The sequence below is a fragment of the Dreissena polymorpha genome, chromosome 5, assembly GCF_020536995.1.
Source record: "Dreissena polymorpha isolate Duluth1 chromosome 5, UMN_Dpol_1.0, whole genome shotgun sequence".
NCBI classification, from domain to species: domain Eukaryota; kingdom Metazoa; phylum Mollusca; class Bivalvia; order Myida; family Dreissenidae; genus Dreissena; species Dreissena polymorpha.
In genome coordinates, this window is record NC_068359.1 from 30804267 (window position 1) to 30821965 (window position 17699).

A 17699-nucleotide genomic window follows, 5' to 3' on the forward strand; every position below is an offset into this window, starting at 1 on the left:
AGTGTGTTCTTGGAGTGAATGATGGTATAAACAAAATTTAAATGCTCTACACATGCCAAAATAGACCGCAGAAAACATGTCCAGTATAATGCGATGACCTATTATCTAGTGGGACTAAATATTGACGATTTTTTTTTAATTAAGAACGAGACTCGTTATGACTTCACTACCATTAATACAATTGAAAATAAAGACAAGTACAACAACAATTTGGAAAAAAACAGGTATAATTGACCAAAAAAATTGAATTGAATAGGGATAAATTTTCATTATGTTAGCTAAAATAAGATTTTGAAATGAAATTATACTTTTTTTCTCTATCTAGTTGTGTCTGTATTAATTAATTATTTTTAAGCGTAGTGATGTACGTGAACAAAATACTCCAAGCGCATACGTATGACGTCATCACGAGAGCTGCGTTCTTAATTTAAACATAGTGATCGAAATTAGGCTACGCTGGATATAAGGGAATCGTACGATATATAATGTACACTATTGACTTGAGTATGAGTGTCCGTCTACTATTCAGGTACCTTGCTTAAATTGTTGATGGTGCTCACAATCAGTCTATTATAACTAATAATATTTAGATATTCAATTAGCACGATTTTTTTAACAGTAAACATAAAATAAATAATTAATTTTATTATTAAAAAGTAAATCCTTTCTACCTCAACATCCTCTTCAGTTTCTGAATCCGAGTCGGTGCCCGTAGTGACCGGAACATCATTTTCAGCGTCAACATCCACACCTGGCGATACATCTCTGTTTTCCTCCAAGTTTAATATGTTGGTATCGTAGTTTAACACATGGGTCTCTCCACTTAAACGCACCAAACCATCATCAATAATAGAAGGATCCATAATCAACTGACCCTTGGCCGCCATATTGTTTACTTGGATACAATGTTGTCTAAAAAGCGGCGTATTTGTTGGGGCTCCGTTCTTTAGACGTATGACAATGGCGTACAGCGGGAAAGTCAAAAATAATACGCTTCATAATTCAAGAAAACATCCATACAGGGTTTCTCGTGTATGTATATTGTGTATGATCGGTGTTAATGTTTTATCAATTTGCTTATTCATTTACATTTTGTCATACTTTTTTGTGGGCCACGACCCACGTTAGTATAATTAGATGTTCAAAGTTTTATTTGTCTGACAATTTTGACATTTAAATGAGGTTACATTTCACTAATATGATTATAGGTGCTATCTAATTTGCGGGCAAAAGCTTAAAAGATGTCTATTTTAGTTCGCATATTGATTAGAAATAAAAGCCTGCACATTTTAATGGAAAAACCCAGCTCCCAAAAGGTAATTCGTATTAAGAGAAATGAACCAAAACATTTTTTAAGATTTATACAATGGATATAGCAACCACTAGTCTTGTTTACAAACATTTTAATATCAAGTTTAATGGTTGTTCACTTTTTAAATAAACAATATTTAAATTTTCTATCTTAAAAACTCTTGAATAGATGAAAGAAACAGCGTTTAAAGTAAAATTAATGTTTACATATCAGGATAAATTTTATTATAAATTGTTGGGCATCTTTAAATCACTTGCATAACAACATATATTTTTTATCTATCTTTACATGTGTCTATTTACAGCCGTCTGACATCCATGATTTAATATATATACCCTGCTTGAAACGAATAACTGAATGACATATTTTGACAAACATGCATATGCGGAGTTGTTGTCCACCGAAAAACAAAATTATTTCTAAACAGTCAAAATATAAATAATGTATTTTATTATTAAAATTGTGCTTTATGTTTCTTGAACATATGCAGGGATTTCAATAAGTTGAAGACGGAAGATAAAGTAGAAGGGGGAAATGATCATTTTTTTACTTAAAGCGAGTATATTATATGATGTCAACATTGTATTATTTCTTCCTAACCCAACAAGGGATGGAAACTAACGTTTTACAATTGGTTGCCCACACGGGCAACCATCTTTAGTATTTTGGTTGCCCAGCTAAAAACTAACAAGCCCACAGTGATCTTTTTTTGCTTTTATTAGTACCAGCCTGTGCCATTTGTATTGGGAAATTAGCGTGATAAACCATGAAATTGGGAAAAAAATGCGCGATAAACCATCAAATTGGGAAAAAATAAGCATTATAAATATGATTAAAAGAAACACACTTGTTTTTAAGTGCATGTTCAGGGGGTTTTCTAGCCTTTTTGGGAAAAGGAGTCTGGTCAAATACGTATTTTTTAATCGATAAGTGGCAAATTTGGGAATTATTTATCAACAAAAAGGACTCAATTAAAGTTATATATTTTGTAAGATGTTATAAGAGACTTCTGTCTTTAAAAAAATAATAAAAAAATGGTTGAAATTGGGCTTTTTTGGAGGGAAATTTTGGTCAGATTTTTGGAAGAAAATGTTGATTTTTGTGATTGCCAAATTTCGGCTTTAATTTTGAGCAAAAAAAGTCACTGGCCCAGTACGATGTACATGTAGGGTTGTGTGTATATAAGAATTTCTATAAATAAAATAAAAGATAAGTAAACAACAACATTGCTGACAAACTGTCTGTGTATTATGTCATAATATTAGTCTGAGTTAAATCATTTCATTGGCTTTGATAAATGAATTTTATTAAACTAATTATTAACTCACAGTCGCCAATTTCATTAAATGTTTAAATGCACTTAGTCCAAATAATTAGACGTAATCTGTCGACGTAAATCAACCTCATATTTATAGGAGTTAAATGCACTGAATTGTTTCAAGCTTAAAAAGCAAGTTGCCCAGCCAGACTACTAACTTTTGAATTTGAGTTGCCCAGGCCAAAATGTACTGGCCCCGGGCTCACGGGCAACCACTAATTTCCATCCCTGCCAACATATTAATATGACTGTAGAATGTTTAATTAAATTAATTCTCAATCTTCATATGGTACCATAAATCAAATAGTGTTTACTACAGTGAAACAAACAAGTAAACACGCATACGGAAGGAGTTTTTTCTGTACAGCAGAAATTTATTTAGTACTATTGAATACACCTTTTTTTTCAATTATTTTTTGGTGCTACTTCTTCTGAACTTTTTTTGGGGTATTCACTTAAGGACAGAAAAGTATACACAACAATGATTCCTGGGTTGTTTGCATTGAGCTTGAAAGTGGTCTTTTTCTTTACCCTAAGGTGTATCGATGCTCCATGCACTTTATGGGAAGAAGTAGAAGAAGGAATTTAAAGCGATTGCTCATGGCATCGCAAATTTTCGTTTTCGTTATGATATTTGTGAGGAAACAGTAATACTGAACATTTAAAATGCTCTGAAATAGCCATTATATGCATCTTTTGACAATTTTAAACCCCAAAATTTTTAAGCATTGCAACGCGAAACGAATTAATAATTTGGAGAGTTCTGTTGTTGTCGTTATATTTTGGGAAAGTACGATGATTGCTTATATGAAGTATAAAATACGCTTGGTAATCTATCTGGAAGGATGGTCGAGTGGTCCAAATCACAGACTTTTTACTCCAGGGGCAGGGGTTTTTTTTACTAAGAAAGTGACGCCGATATTCGGCGTCTTCCCCTACCAGAATTTTTCCCCTCAAAATACAATTTCCCCACCAAAAATATCATTTTTGCACCAAAATATAATATTTTCTCTCAAAGAATTAGATATGTTTATTTTTCCTTTGGGCATTCGGCAATTATCCAATTTGCACCATGTACAACGATCTCGCTCTCTCTCTCCAGACGAACACAAAAAATCTGGGAATCCCAGTTATTCTAAATATAGCTCTTAAATAACGTCATGTAAACTGGGTAACTAATCGTAATAATCATGTGACTATCTTACTGGATACCGCTCTTGCGCGAGAAGGGTGTTTCGTCAATTAATTACCGGAAACCAGTCGAATTTTCATCCGGGCAATGTGCAAGCCCAGATATAAACGTGAAAACAGAAAAAAATGTCTCACAATTGGCGTTCTTACACAAACAAAATAAAACATTCGGACTCGGAAGATACTGAACGCTTCGAGGTATTTTTTAAGAAAGAATCATCGAAAACCGTTATGACCCGGATTCTGAGGTAATCAACATCAAACATTGTGAAAGTGAAAGTAGAAAATGGGCAGCTGCCGCTCCTTTCCCTTCCAATACTGTAGCAGATCAAGATCGTCAACCTATTCATCATGAAATTGAAATCACAAAATTGACATCGTCCCCCGGACCCAGTACAGAAATATAGTTGAAAACATTTCCCATAATTAGATCTACACCTGCAACTTTATTAAGGACTTTGACTTTAATACATGTTAAATGTGTTTAAGAACAAAAAGGACAGAGACATGCCTCTTTTGATGAGTTATAGACATTGAAATGAACAGTTTTTATTTTTTTCCCCTAATATGTTTCTTTCGCACTCTTTTTTCCCCCTTTCACCCAGCGTCCAGCGTCTTCCCCTTTCTCTAAAAAAAAACCCTGAGGGGTCAGTGGTTCGAGTCCTGCTGAGGGTTACCTTTTTTTCTTTTTTAAATTTTATTCTTGATTTTTTACTGGAGCTTTTTATATCCAATGTTTATATTTATCAATATAAAGCATTTAATGACAAACTTCAAAATATGTGAAAAGGCCCCTTTAACTGATGAAACATAAAAAACATAAACTTAAAAAAACAGCATGAAATGTATAATTATTATTTATGCAAGAATAAAAAAGATATATATCTAAGATCAACAGGCATTTTTGCAATTAAAATATTCACAATTTTGCCACTATATCATGTCCCTCATGGGACAGAAAAATTAACATTCAATAACACAATATATATCAAATTCAGTAGTAAAACATGCTAGTTAATATTTTTTACATGTTAAATGTCTTGCTAGAAGTCTTTAAAACACAATGATCCCAAAACTGAGTGCGCTTCTTTGCTTGTGGCTTGCTTTTTATTAACTACTAGACTATCATACAAAATTACATAAATGCATGGACACTATAAGTATAAACATAAATTTAACATTTTTGCTATGTCAGTTTTTTTTTTGGCCCGATTTTACAGCCGAAATTCAGCTATGTTCCCAATCCCAAAAAGTATACTTTTTTCCCAAGTTATATCAAATTAAGTACATGTATTTCCATAATCAGTGGACTTTTTGTTTGGAATAAAAAGGCTAGTGAATTTATTTTCCCAATTTCATGAAAATGCCGATAAAATTCCCAATTCCAAAGCCATGGACTATCTTCCCAAAAAGTGGGGAAAAAAACCTGTATCTGCTAGTTGTTTATTTAACTTCTCTTTTACTATTGTTTGTACATCTTATATTTGTTATGCTGATACTGCTTTTTGATGACATACAGACACTCTTTATAATAACTGCAGTTTCTTTACAGTCTACTTATGTTACATAACAATAACCCAACAGAACTTGTGAATATTTCAAGGCCACAATTGCATAATTTCCATCACTGGCAAGTTTGATAGATCCAGAATGGCATCGTTGTTGAGTATTTAGCATCCAGTCAGTTTTGCTGCGCAGAATAATGTATGGAGTGTGTGACGCCCAGTGCTTGACAGACCATCTTCTTAAATATTAAACAACAAAAAATCAATAAAATACACATATTTTATACATTGATATTTTATGTAACCAAATACAATAATTACAAAAATGTACCAACCGATTTTTAATCAATAAAGTGGTTGAGGCCTAATCTTTATATAGTGATGTGTGACCTTTTGTATGAAAATAAATGAGAATTGAGAAAGTGAGTGCAGACGAAGTTAAAACCAGTTAAAATAAGCTAAAATGCTGAAAAGTTTCATCAAAATCACGTTAAATTTGGTAAATAAACCTGTTCCTCGTGGATAACAACCGCAACTTACACGTACCCAACTATTGCTCATGATCACGGGTAAAACTGCTTTCTGAGAGCGAATGGTAAATGCGTCACGAATTCTGACAAGTAAACAGTAGGGTGTCGTTATTTACCGGACGCTGTGTGCGCAGGGGTTAGCTCCCCATTTAACATTTGAGAGCTCGAAATCAACACCAATGTTCATGAATTCAGCGAATCAATTTTTTAACAGTTTTATTTATTGATTTGTGAGGATAATAATAACATAAAGATATTGAATGAATTGGATCAAATAAATTCGCAACTAAACAAACTGAGGCAGAACATGGACAAGATTAGTATTCAAGGGAGATAATTGCATCGCAAAAATAAATGTCGCGTGACGAAAAATTTTGAGATGCATCCCTTGTCTTTTTATGTCTAAATTTCCATATGTATGGACGGTAAGTGCCCGCTACGGGGGCTTTTGCCCGTATTACCTGTTTTGATTTTCACTGTTGTCGGCGCATACATGTATATGAATATTTCTCCATCTCCGAAGTAAAATTACAGTGAAGGGTGTATAAACAATATCTTGTTACCTTGATAAATATTTGTTTAAAATTACTTAAATTTTATAAATGTCCGGAAAATACCCCTGTACAGTGGAAAATTACCTACCTTTATTAATGACCCCATAATACATAGGCAATGGCATGCACAAATCACATCTCCTTATAGATAATGAACCCAGAATATTACAGAAAATTTGTCATTCAATATTTCTTATTATTAAGGAAGTAATTCAAGAAAAACCCAGTATTTCGTGCGAGAAATAATCGGTAACCAATCATAGAATATGCAGTTTCAAAGTTGCAGCATTCAACTCCTCTAAATGTTTGACGGATTTTGCTAAAACTTTCGCATCTGATTCTTATTGCCTGGATGCTCGTTATAGGAGTGTCAACCCTGTTTTAAGTTTATGATATTTGTTCTGATTTTTTTTTTTTAACCCAGTCAACTTTTTTTAACAGTTGATGAGGCGTGAGGTTCACAGGACATATGATAAAATATATGCAACACTTTATGGACAATGTGTGGGGGATGCACTTGGACTGCTCACAGAAGGTTTGACAAAAGACGAAATCAAGAAGGTATCTTAAATAGTAGTTTACCACTCACTGTCGAATAGCTTATTAATTAAGTTTCATTTGTAAATTATACATGAATTATTAAATAGCTATTGATTTTACTGCTGTATGCAATGTTTTGGTAAAAACTGTAATATATTAAATGTTGGCACATTGGTTAAGCTGACATCAATAGAAATATAACTGTTGAATGTACCATAAATGCTTAGCATTACAAGGAGGTGATGGGGAAGTTGGAGCTGGTCCACAAGAAGATGTTGCGGGATGCTCACCGACAGAAGTGGAGGGAGTGTGACTGGACAGACGAGACTGATCAGCTGCTACTGGTCTTGCAGTCACTCATACACTGTAGATCTGAGGTACACCACCCAGAGTTTTTTTCATTCAAAATTGGCCCCATTCCCAATAGAAAAAGGTATATCGCGCCATTGGTTCAAAAAGGTACCACGTGTCATTGAAAAAAGAAGGCACATGGTACTTTTTTGCACCAATTGGGTGATATCTTTTTCCCAAATGGGAGCTAAAAAATAATTTTTTTTGGATCTCAATATTAGTTCAACCTTAGTAGATATAATACTGAAAACACCCATATTCTCAATATTGAAGCATTTTTTAGCAAAACAATAACAACACTAATTTCCCAATATTAGTCAAAACGTCGCAACTTTTCCCAATCCAAAGGGGCACGGCCCCATTCCCAAAATGGTGAAAAAATACTGCCGCGTTTTCTGTAAACAAATTGTACATATTTCTTGTTCCGATGTTTTTGCGCTATCAGAAGCCAAAAGCGCTAGTGTTTATTTACCTATTTCGTTATGAAAATGAGTTATATATTCTATAGTCAAGTGTTAGGAAATGTAACTTAGCTGATATTTAGCATGTTTCGGAGTCATTAATGGAGTAATGTCTTTTTTTATGCTTCATCAATCCAAACATGTTCAACATAAAATTTTGGAGGGTTATAAGTTGCATCTCTATGCTACAGTAGTTCAATATTGATAGGTAAAAGGTAATTGGTAAAGTATTTGGCACATACATTTAAGCCCATGAAGAAAAACAAAGAGGAAAAACCCTTCCAGTCTTCCATGCCACAACTTGTGTCTCATGTTCCTTAAGGAAAGTAATGATGTTGTTTTGAACAAGACTACACAAAATTGTGGTATACATGTACAAGCCTTTCAAGAAATTTCAATAACATAATTATGACATTGCAGTTTACATTGCGATAGGTTTCTTTGGTCAAATTTGGCGCCAAAGTCAGCCTCATTTCCAATCTCAAAAGTTTATATTTTTCGGAATGACTGCCTTAAATTCCGAATAGAAGGTTTCACTTTTTTTATATTAAATCTAAACATTTTGTTCAACTCTAATGCAGCTTTGTAAGTTTAACCTTAGTATATTAACCGGTAATATTGAAAACACATCTTTAACCATTCTATGAACGGTAGGTTGAGCCTGTGGACTTCGCGAAGCGGCTGATGGGGTGGTCTGAGCAGGGCTTCCCGGAGCTGGGCGACGATGCAAGCCCTGGGCTGTGCTCACATGTGAGAAATGTCATCACACACCCACAGTTCTCCGAGGAACCACTGAAGGTACTGAGCATGGCTGAGTTTGAGCTCACGTTAGCACAAAATTATTCTGGTGAACTTTTGTTCTTGCCTTTTGCCACTTCTTTTCGAGTGTCTCAACATTTACCTTGTTAACATTGTAGAGGAAGTTTCATGTAAAGTTACGGATGTAGCAAAATGATAGTTCTAGGGGTCTGTTTGATTTTGGGGTAAACGCTATGAATTAAAAGAAATTTTCTGATGGATGAAGTCACAGCTAAATTAAAAAAAAAACAGAATTTTTTATGTATCATACTGCTGTACAGGTAGACACAGTAATTTAACCTGATTACATCTTGTTAGACTTTAATTTCAAAGGAATTTATTAAAAGTTTCATTCAGGATGGGTATGAAAGTTTATTTTCCTAAAGCTTCAAAAAGAAGCTTAACATTTTGTCAAAATAGATGGGTTATTCCTGCTTCAGATATCTAAATGAACCCCCATTTATACTGTGATGTTAACTTGTAGGCCTCGGAGATAGTATGGCGTGACTCCGCGAGGTTTGTGGCCAGTAACAGTGCGGTCGCCAGGACTGCAATCATGGGTGTCCATCAACACGAGGTCCTGGGTCAAGTGATCAAGAACACCCTGGAGGTGTGTCACGTCACGCACTTTGACCCCAGGTATCATGGGTGGTTAATATGTTTGAGCCCCGATTAGCGGAATTTGGGCTTAAGGTAGCGCACCTGTAATGATTTCCCGCGATTTCTTCGAAGATCAAGGAGCCTTTTTACCTGTTTACTTATGTATATCTAATTTAAGCAGGTACTAATGTGAAGTTGTCGTGGCTGAGTGGTTAAGGCGATAGGCTTGAAATCTTTTGGGATCTTTCCGCGCAGGTTCGAATCCTGCCGACAACGCATACTTTTTGCGACGCTTTTAATTTATTTTCTAACGTAATTTGATTAAATATAGCATATAAGCTATGTTAATTGTTAAATATGTTGCAATTTTTATGCACATTCTTCAATTTTTAAAATTAAAACGTTATGGCTAAATTGGGTGATTTACTGCTGAAAATATGAATCATGCATGTTGCATTTTTATTTTTTTTATTTAAAAAAGTAAACGTTAAATCTGTCTATTTCTTGGTATTTTTGCTGTATATAGTGTATCTATAAAAACTAAGTTAAAAATATTACTAAAATGATTTTTATGACACTTTGTTTTTAACCATCCCAATTTCTACTTGGCTGCAATCACTTACATTTCATGGCGCTCTTCCATAGAAAACAAGTTATAAAAAATAAATGTCTGTAAAAGAATACTTATTTCATCATGTTTAAACTTTAAACACCTTTACTGCATCTGTACACACCAACCGCATGCCGATATTTGGAAATCTGGATGAATTATGGATCTTTCATATACCCCAGGGGCGCAAATAAACTGTACAAAAGCCGAGGGTGGGATGGTTTTGAAAAAATCAGTATATTTTTTTTTAAAGCATGGAAAGCCTACCTAAAAATTTGCATGTAGTTCAGTGAAATGATGCTGATTAAGAAAATAATACGTTAGATTATATTTGGAAAGTTGCCCATTACAGTTGCGCTACCTAAATGCATGTGCGTAAAGTGCCATCCTGGTAGGTCTGCACAGGCTAATCAGGGGCGCCACTTTTTGCCTAAACTTGATTTTCACAAAGAAGAGACTTCCTTAAAACAAAAATCCCTTAAAAATGGGAAAGTGTTGTACCTGAGTGAGTTACCTGTGGAACTTTTCACACATGCATTAAGCCCTGTTTTCTCAGATCATGGCTTGTTTTGTTTTGTTTTAAGTTGGTTTACCTAGTTTGTAAGAGAAGTTTAACTTGAAGTAGTTTTTTTACTAGGACACCTATTAATCATAAACATATATTTGCATTGTGTTGTTTTATGAAAATATTCTGTTAAACAAGTGTTTACACAGGGATAGTGATTTAGTTGCCGTTTTGTAATCACATATTTTTGTCAGATAAGACATTGACCTCCTAGATTGTATTTAAAAAGAGGGTATAGTAGTTTCCCATCTTTCCTGAACATAGATTCATTCATTGTGACACTAAATTAATAAAGAAGTTAATGTTTGCTCTTTTCACTTAAAAACAATCCTAAAATTTATGAAAATTTAAAAACAAATTTATTGGTACCATACTTTACCATGTATTACGTGCAATTATGTATAACGTGCACATGATGTTATTATCACCTGCCATAGGCGGAGGGATATTGTTTTGGCGTTGTGCGCCTTTCGTCCGTCCTTCCGTCTTTTCGTCCGTCTTTCCGTCCGTCCGGAGCCATATCTTGGAAGTGCTTTGGCGGATTTCATTGAAACTTAGTATGAGTATATATATAGATAGGGGGAAGATGCACGCCAAATGGCATTGTACACCGTCTGTTAATAACCGAGTTATGGCCCTTTTTATCTTGAAAAATACTTTTTTGTGTGTCCGGAGCCATATCTTGGAAGTGCTTTGGCCGATTTCATTGAAACATGGTATGAGTATATATATGAATAAGAGGATGATGCACGCCAAATGGCATTGTACACCATCTGTTAATAACGGAGTTATGGCCCTTTTTATCTTGAAAAAATACTTTTTTTGTGTGTCCGGAGCTATATCTTGGAAGTGCTTTGGCCGATTTCATTGAAACATGGTATGAGTATATATATGAATAAGAGGATGATGCACGCCAAATGGCATTGTACACCATCTGTTAATAACGGAGTTATAGCCCTTTTTATCTTGAAAAAATACCTTTTTCTGTGTGTCCGGAGCTTTATCTTGGAAGTGCTTTGGCCGATTTCATTGAAACTTGGTATGAGTATATATATGAATAAGAGGATGATGCACGCCAAATGGCATTGTACACCATCTGTTAATAACGGAGTTATGGCCCTTTGTATCTTGAAAAAATGCTTTTTTGAGTCTCAAATATAACACTTATGTGTCCAGAAGCATATTGGCGGGGGATATCAATTCAACGAATTTGCTTGTTATGCTAAACATGGGGTCTATTATGGATATTAAATATAGCTCAATGATTTTTTGTTCACATTGCAAATTAGCACTCAGAATAGTATTGTTTCAATGTATGCTGTGCACCAACTTGTTAATTTGGAATTGGGTGGGTGGGGGGATGGTGGATAAACTTTGCGTTCTACATGGTGAAGTATGGTATGCACAAATGTACATGTGTCTGTTCTTTGCAGGTGTGAGGCCTCGTGCGTGGCAGTCTCTGTGGCTATAGCTCTGATGATCCAGCAAAATGAACGACACTTGAAGAAAAATGGCAAATACGATATTGATGCGATTATAAATGAGGCATTCGTCTATGCCTCCAGGCTGTTGAAAAGTGATAAAGAGGTACATGTAATGTGCTTAAACTTTGTAACCTTCTTCATGCAACATTCAAATTTGTTCATCATGTGTTTATATCTAACGTTTCAAGACCTATAACTATGGCTAGCATTGTAGCAGAATTATTCCCCTTGATTTATTAAAAGATTTTGTGTGTCTGTTTAAAATGGCCAATCTTCAAAAATTGTGATTTATTCTTCATTTAGCAAAAAGGAGTTAAAATTGTAAAGTGATGATACCACAAAGTGGTGTTTTGAGTTGGCTTAAAACTTATGGAAACTTCTCCACTTATAATGATAAGGTATTAGATTAGCTCAGTAACGCAACAGGTTTTCAATCCAGGGTTCATGAGTTGGAATCCCAACCAGGTCCCGTTTTCACAAACCCATTCTTAAACTAAAGAATAAAGAACAAATAAAAAAGTGTCAAGCATATACAGGCTTCCACTGGTGATAATGTCCTTAACAGAATGATCTACATGAAGAATGACATAGTTAGAGGCAGTTTGACTCATAATTTAGGCAATTCTTGAATATTCCAATTTAATGAATATTCTTTATTCTTAGACTTAAGTCTAAAAAAAACTGGGCTTAAAGCTAGTATTCCATCTATCCGTATCCGCAAAATCATAATACGGACGCTATATTCCATTTATCCGCATACGTCGAAGGTATCTTTTTTTGGGGGAAAAAAATAAATATATAAATCTGAAAATTATAATTTAGATACTTTTATGAAGGACAAGCGTGAATTTAAGTAGATATAAGGTACAAATCATCATTCTGCCTGTAAAAGAATACAAATGGTAAATACCTGAAACATCTTCTAGTGCCTTGGGTATGCTTTTCCTAACATTTGAAGTGAAATCAGAGTCCCGATATGCAGAACTGCGTTGGTTGTATAATTCCAGGGTAATTTTCCACGAATTCGATTAGTTTTTCAGTTGATTTTTGCAATGACAGCTTCCCTCATCGTGCTAAATGCCGTCCGTATCTTGTCCGCATCCACATTAGAATGCTCACTTGAGCGTTCTTTTGCGGACGCCTATTGCGGATGTGGTTGAATGGAATAAGCGCAGTGCATTTCAACTGGTTCTATTTTTTTGCGGATATGCAAATGCGGATACGGACAGATGGAATAGTAGCCTAATGCATGCACGTAAAGTGTCTTCCCAGATTACTCGTTCAATCAGCGCAGGCTAATCAGGGACAACACTTTCTGTCTTCACTGCATTTTCATTTAGAATTTACATCCTTTAAATGCAAAATTCCCTTAAATGGAAAGTGTTGTCTCAGATAAGCCTGTGTGGACTGCACAGGCTTATCTGGGATGACACTTAACCCTTACCCACATAGTTACGTTTTTTTGAAGCATTTGTAGTCCCTCAGAAAGTTAATTTAATTAAAGACCATTCTTAATTTATTCAAATTTTACAGGGTTCATTTCCAACCCTTAGAAACTGACGAGCAGCACACAGCATAAAACCTGAACAGACTGCAAGTTACTGGCAGGCTGTTCTGGTTTTATGCTGGTTGCAAAAGCCATTTTCACTTTGCTTCTTATGAGGGAAAGGGTTAATGCACATGCATTAAGCTCAGTTTTCCAAGAATGCAGCGGTAATCATCATAGCTTATCTATGATTTTGTTAAAAACTGCCCAAAAGTACACACTCATTGTTTTACATTTCACAGGTGAAGGAGCTTAAAGCCTACATGTTCTGCACCTCCCTAAAGGACCTAAGACTGGATGACCCGGGGCGGCCCAGCTACACGTACAAGGCCCTTGGCTCGGGCTTCTGGGCTCTCAAACAGAAGGACTTCAGGCAGGCCATACAGGATATAGTGCTGGAGGTACCGGGCAATCTGGCCCTTAACATGTCACATGCAGTGTGGCCTTTATTATTCTGATTTGTAGTCTAAAATTCTGTCAATTTCCAGACTTTCTTACTTTGATTTATTAAATTGCTATTTCTTTGATCAGCTTGAGAATGTTCTTTTATTGTTTTGTGATAACAAAAATATTTTCTTTGGTCACAATACATATGACGCCTTGACCCTTTTCCTCTCAGAAGCCCATTTTCCCCTGTTTGCATTCCCTTGGAAATTCAAATCAAATTTCAAACTTTTCTGACATGTTTCTCACACCCTTTATTTGTTGTTGTCTGTAGACAAGTAGAAAGGAATAGTTTCTTGTCAGATAGTTAACATTGCTGGCATCTGACAAGTCTAGCATAGGATATATACAACCCCACCAGTATTGTTTTTTTGTTTAAATTCGAGGCCGGTATTCGGCCCCATTCCCAATGGGAAAAAGTATATAATTTTCCAAAATGGGACCTAAAAATTCCCAATTGAATGTTTAAAAAAAGAACGATTTTTTATACCCCCACAAACGAAGTTAAGGGGGGTATATAGGAGTGAGCTTGTTTGTCTGTCGGTCGGACCGTATTAAGTGTCCGCTCTCTATTTCAAGTTGTTTTCATCCGATCTTCACCAAACTTGGTCAGATGTTGTATCTAAATGATGTCTAGGTCAAGTTCGAATATAGGTCATTTCGGGTCAAAAACTAGGTCACAGGGTCATTTAGTGCGTTTTAAACATGTCTGCTGTTTTTTGTGAAGACAACATGCAATATATTTTGTGTTTTATTCTTTAAGATCTCAGCATATAGTTCCCATCCAACTCTATAAGTTGAACCTAAGTAAATAAAATATCAAAAACACTTTTATACTCAATTTTGAATAATTTGTTAGCAAACAATCAACAACACTTATTTCCCAATTTTAGTCAAAGCACCGTGAATTTTCCCAATGCAAAGGGACCTGGATCCATTCCCAAAATGGTGAAAATGACATGGGGCATTATACTGTTATGCAAATACTTATCAGCATTGTCCTTGATCATTATGAATCTGTTATAACAGGGTTTGATTCATATGCGTAAAGTGCAGGTCTGCGAAGGCTAACCTGGGTGTACACTTTCCCTCTAGACTGGATTTTGGTTTAGAAGAGACTTTATTTAAAGGACAAATTCCATTAAAGCAGGAAGTGTTGTCCCTGATAAGTCTGTGAACACTGGGACTAAACTAGGCACGTGCATTAAAGCCCGTTTTACCATGGGCGAGGTTTATATGGAAGAAAACAAACCACTTGTAATGTATACAGTGAATGAATGGTTGAATCCAGGGAGGAGACGCTGATGCCAACGCAGCAGTGGGTGGGGCGTTGCTGGGGTGTAAACTGGGGCTGGATGCCATACCCAAGTCCTGGACAGAACCCCTCCTACATCGGGCCTGGCTGGACGACCTTGTAGATAGGTGAGCTAATTATTTTGAGTTTATTTCATAGGGTTATTTTGCAGCACAAGGGATTTTGTTGTTTTAATTAAGGTGCCCACCCGAGACCAGAAGGAACAAAACTATTCTGCGAAGGTGGCGTTAAGAATTATAAAAGTACTTAATGAAAAATAAGAATCTAATTTCTGGGCACATTTCTATCTTTGAAACAGCTGAGCCATTTAGAACTTTATTATCATATCATGAGAACAAATGATCTGACCAAGTTTCATGAAGATTGAACAATAAATGTCTTCTAGAGTGTTCACAAGCTTTTTCTTTAATTTGACCTATTGACCTTATTTTTGACCTCATGTGACCCAGTTTGGATCTCGCTCTAGATATCATTTGGACATAAGCTCTCACCAAGTAATTGAAGATTGGACAATAAGTGTGGTCTCTTGAGTGTTTACGTAAAACAAGGGCAAGAGAGAAACTCAAAAGCTTACCATGAGCACTTTACGCTCAGGTGAGCTAAAAATATAGATTGTCAATTTTTGATAATAAGAAAAAATTAGTAATCAGGCATTTTTTCAAATGGCTTCTTGATCACTGATAGCTGTTGTCGGATATCCTCAATTTTTTTTTATCTTGGCCTGGTTTAGTGTGATGATGAGTTTTTTGCCCAAACGAAAATTATTTGCAATTAATTTGTGTGTTTTTTTAGTGATTATTTTTTTGTTAAAATAATTATATTCCCCTATGTTACCAACCTATAGAGTATAGAGAACTCTTATGTAAAGAACAGTATTATTTACTCTAGGTACTTTGACATGGTTGAGAGTAAGAAGAAGCAGAAGGAGACAGTAGTATGAGTCAATGGTACCAAGATGTGGTCATTATGAAACATCATCAATTTCCCTCCACCGGATTGGCTGTAGTGGGGGGGGATGAGGGAAGAAGACACCTTTTCTTCTGATGGCCTCGATGGCGAGATCCCTCATTAAACATAATTGATTTTAAAGGCACTCCTTGAAATGTGCTTTTGAAGGCCTAGAAGTCCTTACAAATTGCTTATACCAACCCAAAAAATGCATCAAATGCTTGAAACATGCTCAACAATTCTTATGTCTGATGAAAGAAATGAAGATGTCTGAGTGATAAAATTATATTCTATTGCCTTCCTAATAACAAAAGAACATCCAATAGTAAAGCCTATTATAGTCAACAACAAACAAATGTTTTTGAGTCCATCTCTTCACTCTTAAAGTGAGTGATTTTTTATGCTCCGGTAGGACGGCATATAACAGTTCAACTGTCAGTCCGTCTGTTTGTCTGTCAGTTTGTGCGTCTGTTCGAAACTTTTAACATCGGCCATAACTTTTGCAATATTGGAGATAGCAACTTGATATTTGCCATGCATGTGTCTCATGGAGCTGCACATTTTGAGTGGTGAAAGGTCAAGGTCATCCTTCAAGATCAAAAGTCAAAAAACAAAATCCAAGGGAAGTAACAAGCCTTAAAGGGAGATAATATCTATTTTATATCATTTGGCAGGTACAGATCATTTTCACAAGGGAAGTAATATTTCTTAAAGGGATATAATAAAATTTTTTTTTTTTAATTCAAAGCAGTGCAGTTGGGGGCATTGTGTTTCTGACAAACCCATCTCTTGGTTTTTAAGTATCGACAAGTGTTTTAAAACTGTTAGAGAATAAGATACCTGTGTACGCGTACACAATGTTGGAGGTACATGTGATCAAAGCTGCAATATTGGATTTTGGAGATTTGTGCTTAGCACAGGCAATATTGTTAATGTTTTGTTGTAGCATAGCACAGGCAATATTGTTAATGTTTTGTTGTAGCATTTTATTTTGTATTTTGCATTTTATGCTTATACATATCAGAAAGATTGTTGACACATTCAAATTGTTAGTTTTGGGCAATTATAGTATATGCTGCACATCAACTTAAATCTGCATGGACTGATATTATTTTCAATTTTTGCATTTGATATGTTTAAATCAAGGTGTTTAGCCAAACATGAAACAGAAAAAAAACTACCCTTTCATTTTCACCTTTGAAAATCCCATTCAAATTGTGATTTCCTAAATATTTTAATGTGCAAAGGAAATTTGTTACAGTGTACGTTTGCTATATATGATTAATACTGAACCAAGAAGTTCAAGCAGTTTAATGGGGTTTTTTGCTGCTATTTTGCAAGTTTTATACATATGATGCAATTTCACAGTGCCAGACAGATCTAATTTTATCACATGCCATATCCTGTTTCCCATGTAATATAACGATTACGAATATTTTTATCTTACACGTGTGTAATATACTTTTTAAGCATTTTCATTGGCTTAGTTTTCTGTCGATTGACCAATCCCATTTTGTTATTTTGCTGAAATGACTTTGCAACGTCAAATGACTTCACAAAATGTAAACAACATTCGGTATTTATCATAATGTTTGCGTAAATATTTATTTAATTTGCTCATTTAAAA

At 35.0% G+C, this 17699-nt stretch overlaps 2 protein-coding genes and 1 non-coding gene across 4 annotated transcripts in view; 2 read left to right on the forward strand and 1 right to left on the reverse strand.

Moving 5' to 3' along the window:
• The window catches only part of LOC127832464 (leucine-rich repeat and guanylate kinase domain-containing protein-like), a 30248-nt gene extending 29325 nt beyond the window's left edge, over positions 1-923 (reverse strand). The window contains exon 1 of the mRNA XM_052357949.1: positions 672-923. Coding sequence (XP_052213909.1) covers positions 672-887 — 216 coding nt within the window. The 5' untranslated portion in view covers positions 888-923. The remainder of the gene's footprint in view (positions 1-671) is intronic.
• LOC127832469 (uncharacterized) lies at positions 803-16799 on the forward strand. Of its 2 annotated transcripts, none has more exons than XM_052357967.1 (9): positions 803-1032; positions 6852-6971; positions 7178-7327; positions 8417-8560; positions 9045-9208; positions 11769-11922; positions 13608-13766; positions 15101-15231; positions 16013-16799. In XM_052357967.1, the coding sequence occupies exons 1-9, from the start codon at positions 955-957 to the stop codon at positions 16062-16064; spliced, it is 1152 nt and encodes a 383-aa protein (XP_052213927.1). In that variant the 5' UTR covers positions 803-954; the 3' UTR covers positions 16065-16799. The 2 variants fall into 2 exon arrangements, with proteins under 2 accessions (XP_052213927.1, XP_052213929.1); XM_052357969.1 differs by having other exon boundaries at positions 805-1032; positions 9045-9199.
• Positions 9355-9436, forward strand: Trnas-uga (transfer RNA serine (anticodon UGA)). Its single transcript has one exon. It is a non-coding gene; the product is annotated as a tRNA-Ser (tRNA).
• Positions 16800-17699: the final 900 nt, after the last annotated feature.

Excerpts from the sequence above, each read along its gene's own strand:
- LOC127832469 (XM_052357967.1), top strand. The coding sequence starts at position 955 with ATGACAATGGCGTACAGCGGGAAAGTCAAAAATAATACGCTTCATAAT. Across the intron at positions 9,209-11,768 it reads TTTGACCCCAGGTATCATGG|GTGTGAGGCCTCGTGCGTGG; the intron begins GTGGTTAATATG and ends TGTTCTTTGCAG. Across the intron at positions 11,923-13,607 it reads TGTTGAAAAGTGATAAAGAG|GTGAAGGAGCTTAAAGCCTA; the intron begins GTACATGTAATG and ends TACATTTCACAG.